We start from the raw sequence: 7,630 nt of genomic DNA, 5'->3' as shown, positions 1-7,630 counted from the left end.
CTTGAATTCTTTCTCTTGCTGCAATATAGATTGTATCATTAAATAAAAACCTCCTACGTGATGTCCATAGAATTGAGTGAGTCAAAACAAAGAGCAGAAAAACAATACATAAGCTTCATTTGGTTCAATTTATTCATTGACAGAATGCTTATTTTTGTTGTTCAAATGTTTCTTCTTCTTAAACATTTTATGATTGGCCAATCAACATTTGAGATAACCATTTACATATCTCTCTATGGAAATGGATTTGAAATTTTCTCCTTGTCATGTTATCGGTTTTCATGTTATATATGCTGAGAATGTTTTATTAAATTCATACAAATTTGGAATTTTTATCTGTTTCATGTGAACTGAATATTTTAAAGTAATGATGCTTTCTCATGCTGGGGGTGTGTGTCTGTGTGCATGTGTGTGCACCAAAAGCTGTCTTTTTCCTGCTATTATCATGGGTCCTCATGTTTTCTTTGTTAGCATTTCCAAGTGTACATTCGTTATACTCTCTTAAACATTTCAGCATCTCCAGATATTCAATGGGGGGCGGGGGCTGTAATAGCTTTTATGAATACACAATTGCTGGTGTTTATTGGTGCCACAAAGTGAGCCAGTCAGAAGTTGATGTATGGCAAAATCAATACAATATTGTAAAGTAATTAGCCTCCAATTAAAATAAATTAATAAAAAGAAGTAGACCATTCAGCCTATAAAACCTGCCCCAGTGTCTAACATAATTTTTCAGTTGACAATTGCAGATGTTCCTCTCAGAGCTTGCTACTGGGATTCTAATTGTTGGATTCTTATCCCATCCCTGTGCTTCTTTACATCAATATTTCTCTCTTCTTGAAAACAAAGTGGCCTCTCCAAAGTTGCTAACTCTTATTAAAATAGAAGTCAAAACCAGAAAACGACTGACAACTAACAAAATTATTCCAATAGTCAACATGCCGAAAGGCATCTCTTGTTAAGGCTTAACCAAAAAATACCTGTTCGAAGTGAAGCATTCATTTAGGATGTTCACAAGAGCAGAAGAGGAGAAGCCTGAAGAGGAGATATGGAGAGGCCTCAGGAAGATAGGCATCACTATTTTTGTGAATGCGAGTCAAATATAATACAACTTTTCTGGTAGACCTTTTCAATATTTATCAATTTTTTTTTTCTACACTGGCTAGCCTGTTGATCCTACCAAGATGACTATTCAAGAAGGTTTATGAAACTATCTGCTATGCTTAGTCGCTCAGTTGTGTCCAAGTCTTTGCAATCCCCTGGACTCTAGCCTGCCAGACACTTCTGTCCATAGGAATTTTCCAGGCACGAATACTAGAGTGGGTTGCCATGCCTTCCTCCAGGGGATCTTCCTAACCTAGGGATCGAACCCAGGTCTCCAGTATTGGAGGCAGATTCTTTACTGTCTAGCCACCAAGGAAGCCCATGAAACTATCTACATGTCTAAAATGTGTTACACTATGTTACATATAAGATTTCCAACAGTTAGGGAAAATAATGTCAGAGCTATATTATCATAAAAATAATCCTAACTCTACCCATAAGAGATAAAGTCAATTGCAATTCTCATACATGCTCATTAAAAATATATATGCATGTGTGTATGCATGTCTCTAAAACTTCAGTCTCCTTCAAATTTACTGTCTTTAGAAAATGAGGTGGCCATTCACCTTCTTAACAAGTCTCTGTACTGTCTACAATTCATTTTACAATGTACATAATGCACGTTTTACTATGTTAATCGAATGAAAAATAACATTACAAAGATCTATATATGCACATGTGTGTAAATACAGGCATGAAGATATTCTTTATATATTGTCCTTTTAAAATCATGCTACAACATAAATATTGGTATGGCCTCTCTTACATAGAAGGCATTTTTAAATGTACATCTTTTATAGAAAACAATCTGGTAGACTGTAGATGCCTTTTTGTGTGACAAGAACTCAAGGCATCTTTTCCCTCTGAGTCTATTTCATAACGTTCATCTATTACTTGAGAAATGAAAACAATGTCATTAGAAGACAAAATTTCAACAAGGGATATGCATGCATTGATTTGGGTCTTGCATTCTAGTAAAAAAACAAACAAACAAACAAAACATATTTTTTAAGTTATCTCAACTACATGCGTTTTTGAAATTCCACTGTCAATATCTGTCCCAGTCTTCTGTGGCACTGTAATTTGTAGAAGTGATGTTTGAGTCTGCAGTAAGGAAGAGAGGAGTGAGCATCCCCCAGTTCAGAATTCATTCTTATTTGTCCTTTCCTATCACATCACTTGTGGATCTTCCAAGCCCCAGTGGGCGTGCTCACACACACACACGCCAAAAATCATACTGTGTAGGGTTTTAAGAAGAGGTCCCCAGGACTCCATCCAGGATCCTCTCCCTACCCCCTACCCCACCCCATCTCCCTGGAAGACCTGTGTCCCCGTCAACTATCCCAGTCCTGCTCTGAGCCCTCTGACCAGCGGGCCTTGCAGAACCCTGAAACTGAGCAGGACTCCAACCAAGCCCGGGATCCCTCAGCCTGACCTGGGCTTCTGGGGCCAGGAGGGCAATGCCCTCCACCCGCGCTAAGGGACACTGTGACGATGGGCCCCCCTCCTATCCGGCAGGGTCCTCACTTACCATGGCCCATGGAGGCCAGCCGGCCCAGCCCTGTGAGGACTAGCAGGAGAGATAACATTGCGTGACCGGCCTCGCCTCAGGGAAGGCGGTTGACTGGAGATGACTCTCGGGGTTCACCAAGCGCGGGGAGTGGGGATTGGGAGCAGGACCTGGGAGGGGCGGGGCTGGCTCTGAGGGGCGGGATGAAACTAGGGGGCGGGGCGGCAGCGAAAAGAGGAGGGGAGGGGCTGAGGCGGGGTGAGACTGGAGGGCGGGACAGGAGAGGGGAGGAGCATGCCTCAGGGGCTGGCCTGGGGCAAGCTGGGCAGGCAGGTGGAGAAGGCAGGTCTGTTGGCAGGTTGAATGGAGTGAGGGATGGAAGTGCAGCTGTGCATTGGGCCTCTCCCCAGCTTGGGAACCAGGATTTGCGGCCCACTGGAGGGGTCCACCAGCGGCTAGGTGTATTTGGGAGTCACAAGGAGACTTTTTTGAACTATGGTGTTGGAGAAGACTCTTGAGAGTCCCTTGGACTGCAAGGAGATCCAACCAGTCCATCCTAAAGGAAGTCAGTCCTGAATATTCATTGGAAGGACCGATGCTAAAGCTGAAACTCCAATACTTTGGCCACCTGATGCGAAGAACTGACTCCTTGGAAAAGACCTTGATGCTGAGAAAGATTGAAGGCAGGAGGACAAGGGGACAACAGAGAATGAGATGGCTGGATAGCATCACTGACTCGATGGACATGAGTTTGAGTAAACTCCGGGAGTTGGTGATGGACAGGGAGGCCTGGCGTGCTGCAGTCCATGGGGTCACAAAGAGTTGGACACGACTGAGCAACTGAACTGAACTGAAGGAAGACTTCTTCCTGCCCAAGTGCACTTTATTTTCAAAAATTTGACATTTTCAGTGTATTTAGGGATAGCATAAGGGTTACAAAACACTTTCTCCTCTTCATGTAAGCATTTTGTTGGTGAAGAGCTTAGCTATATTAGTAGTCCATGTCATAGCGTTCTGGTACAATGGCTGAATGACTAGGGAAAGAAAAAGAAAATACAAATTTATAATCTGTTTAGTAGTAGACAGTTTCATACTTTAACTATATCTACTGTCAGATTTCTCTTTTAAGTCTCACATCAAAACAGGCACTCAAAGGAACAGAGAGCGTGAAAAATAAAGAATCAACGGATTCCAGTTGTACAAGTTACATTTAGAAAAGGCAGAGGAGCCAGAGATAAAATTGCCAACATCCGTTGTATCATAGAAAAAGCAAGAGAATTCCAGAAAAACATCTACTTCTGCTTCATTGACTACCCTAAACCCTTTGACTGTGTGGATCACAACAAACTGTGGAAATTCTTAAACAGATGGGAATACTAGGCCACTTTACCTGCCTCCTGAGAAACCTGTATGCAGGTCAAGAAGCAACAGTTAGAAATGGACATGGAACAACAGACTGATTCAAAATTGGGAAAGGAGTACGTCAAAGCTGTATATTGTCACCCTGCTTATTTAACTTATATGCAGAGTACATCATGAGAAATACCAGGCTGGATGAATCAAAGCTGGAATCAAGATTGCTGAGAGAAATATCAATAACCTCAGATATGCAGATAACACCACCCTTATGGCAGGAACCAAAGAAGAACTAAAGAGCCTCTTGATTAGGGTGAAAGAGGAAAGTGTAAAAGCTGACTTAGAACTCAACATTCAAAAAACTAAGATTATGGCAGCCGGCCCCATTACTTTTTGCCAAATAGATGGGAAAAGTCTGGAAAAAGTGGCAGATTTTATTTTCTTGGGCTCCAAAATCACTGCAGACAGAGACTGCAGCCACAAAATTATAAAAAGCTTTCTCCTTGGAAGGAAAGCTATGAGAAACCTAGACAGCATATTAAAAAGCAGAGACATCACTTTGCTGACAAAGGTCATATAATCAAAACTGTTTTTTCCGGTAGTCATGTATGGATGTGAGAGTTGGACCATAAAGAAGGCTGTTTTGTGCAGTCCCTCAGTCGTGTCCACCTCTTTGTGATGCCATGGACTGCAGCACATGAGGCTTCCCTGTCTTTCACTATCTCCTGGAGCTTGCTCAAACTCATGTCCATTGAGCCAGTGATGCCATCCAACCATGTTATCCTCTGTCATCCCTTCTCCTCCTGCCTTTAATCTTTCCCAGCATCAGGGTCTTTTCTAATGAGTCAGCTCTTCACATCAGGTGGCCAAAGTATTGGAGCTTCAGCTTCAGCATCAGTCTAAAGAGGGCTGAGCACTGAAGAATAGATACTTTTGAAATGTGGTTCTGTAGAAGACTCTTGAGAGTCCCTTGGATTACAAGGAGATCAAACCAATCAATTCTAAAGGAAATTAACCCTGAATATTCACTGGAAGGACTGATGCTGAAGCTGAAGCTCCAATGCTTTGGCCACCTGATACGAAGAGCAGACCATTGGAGAAGACACTCATGCTGGAAAGATTTAGGGCAGGAGGATAAGAAAGCAACAGTGGATGAGATGGTTGGATAGCATCATCAGCTCAGTGGACATGAGCTTGAGCAAACTCTGGGAGATGGTGAAGGACAGGGAAACCTGGCATACTGCAGTCCATGGGGTCACAAAGAGTAAGACACAATTTAGTGACTGAACAACAACAAATGTATGTGTTTATATATGAATACACATTTATATGTGTAAATATATAGCTTTATATTTATTACTTTACTGCTGATTTATCATTTAAGTATGAGGCAAAATAATTACAGCTATGAAATGATTGAAAATAATAAAAATTCATTTATTTAGTTTTGTATACTTTTGGTTCTTTGAAAAATCCATGGTTTAGAAAGACTAAATAGAATATTTCCAGCCACTACAGAGTAAAGAATGTGCCTGCCAATGCAGGAGATGTGGGTTCGATCCCTGGGTCAGGAAGATCCCCTGGAGAAGGAAATGGCTACCCACTTCATTATTTTTCCCAGAGAAATCCTATGGACAGAAGTGCCTAGTGGGCCACAGTCCATGGGGTTGCAAAAGAGTCAGACATGACATAGCTTATTTAATCTGTGGCATGTGGAAAAGATAACACATCTTTCCTTTAGGTAAACTTATTTGCAAATGTGGATAAAAAGAATCACATTCTAGTATTTGAAACTTGGAAAAAGATACATAGCAGGAAAAAAAAAAAACTTTACCCTATAAATAAGAAGATTCACTTAATATTAAAAAGAAAATAAGAAATATCTAATTTCCTTCATTCAAAATTAGACCTACATATATATGTTCAAGATTTTCAATAAAGGTGCAAAGGCATTTTAATGAATATAGTTCTTTCAACAAATGATACTGGACTATTTGGCATACATTTGCAAAAATACAAACTTTATCACATATGTCATACTTTCAAATTTTACTTCAAATTTTGCACAAAAACTGCCTCAAAATGAATCATAGGTCTAAATATGCATTGCAAAGCTATAAATCTTCAAGAGAAAACCTGAGTGACCTTGGGTTTGGTGGTAAGTTTTTAAATATAACAGCAAAAGCATAATCCAAGATGGAAAACAATGATAAAATTTAAAAATGTTTCCTCAGCAAAATATACTGTGATTTGAATGAAAATATGACACATATCTGAAGAAAAAAACCCCTCAATTTTTATCTGATAAAAGGAGAAGAGGGCAGCAGAGGATGAGATGGTTAGATAGCATCACTAACTCAATGGAAATGAATTTCAGCAAATTCCAGGAGTTAGTGGGGAACAGAGGAAACCAGGTTTTGCTACAGTTTGCTACAGTTGGTTTGCTACAGTTCATAGGGTTGCAAAAATTCAGACCACCCGGCTACAACAAATATGTGATAAAGGACTTATCTGCAGAATATCTAAGGACAATTGTGTGTATACATGTGTTGTACACATATATCAGACTCATATATCTGTCTGTTGTGAGGTTCTAGAAGCAATGAAACCCAAATAGCAAGGAGCAAACCTAGCATCTAGGTCTATAATATTGTTTTCCAATAAAAGAAACCAACAATCCTTGTAGAAAAGGCTGCTTCTAGGGCTGTGACAAGGAATATACAAGATAATTCTGAAACACCCTTTATAGAGCCTGAAAGTGGAGAACTACTCAAAACCAAAAACATACGGGGCACATTTAGCTGCCCTTTTTTTTTTTTTTTTTTAAATAGATTTAAGTATAAAAAGAGAGAAAAATAATCTAACAGGTGTTTTCATGTTCTCAGGAAATACCTGACAAACACTACTTCCTCCAAGTTATCAAGATTGATATTATCAGTTCATAGCATTTGTCTTTGATGTGATGTGATGAGAATGATGTTCCAGCTCTGTGAACTTATTACCTAAACCCACAGCCCTAGCCTAATGCATGATGGAAATAAATATATGGCTATAAGATAAAACAATTTTTCCCATCTGGTAAAAATTATGTATTCAAAAGCTCCAGTATATACTTATAGAATAAACAAAGATGGAAGGCTTAATGGTACACATCCCAGGTCTGGTGGGAGAGTTTGTAAAGGAACAGTCATTAAGGCTGGGACAGCATGAATTTTTAGATATGGAGCTGTATTCAGCATGTACATTACACAGGTTCCCTCAACAACATTACCTGTCAAGGCTTTCTTTGAATTCTCTTTTTTTCTTTTCCTCTGTAAAGTCTCATGATGGCCGATTGAGTCACTTTCTCTTTCAGTGAATATGATCCAACATTTCCCTAAATGATATACATGTGATGTGTGTATAATTGAGTATGTCTTCATAAAATGGGCTTCCCTGGTGGCTCAGATGGTAAAGAATCTGCCTGCAATGTGGGGGATCTGGGTACAATCCCTGGGTCAGGAAGATCCCCTGGAGGAGGGCATGGCAACCAACTCCAGTATTCTTGCCTGGAGAATCCTATGGACAGAGGAGCCTGGCAGACTACAGCCCACAGGGTCACAAAGAGTCAGACAGGACTGAGCGACTAAGCACAACACACAATAATAGTTTTCAAAGAAA

General features: G+C 40.2%; 1 protein-coding gene across 2 annotated transcripts in view; it reads right to left on the bottom strand.

Annotated features, from left to right (window-relative positions):
• Positions 1-3,460: 3,460 nt before the first annotated feature.
• LOC133240026 (disintegrin and metalloproteinase domain-containing protein 18-like) overlaps positions 3,461-7,630 on the bottom strand; it is a 104,881-nt gene continuing 100,711 nt past the window's right edge. For both annotated transcript variants that reach the window (XM_061404550.1, XM_061404551.1), the window contains one exon: positions 3,461-3,648. In XM_061404550.1, the coding sequence (XP_061260534.1) occupies positions 3,606-3,648 (43 nt within the window). In that variant the 3' untranslated portion in view covers positions 3,461-3,605. The remainder of the gene's footprint in view (positions 3,649-7,630) is intronic.

Source organism: Bos javanicus, chromosome 27 (genome assembly GCF_032452875.1).
Source record: "Bos javanicus breed banteng chromosome 27, ARS-OSU_banteng_1.0, whole genome shotgun sequence".
Classification (NCBI taxonomy): Eukaryota; Metazoa; Chordata; class Mammalia; order Artiodactyla; family Bovidae; genus Bos; species Bos javanicus.
Note: the sequence above shows the minus strand (reverse complement) of the source record. Positions and strands in the feature narration are given on the sequence as shown.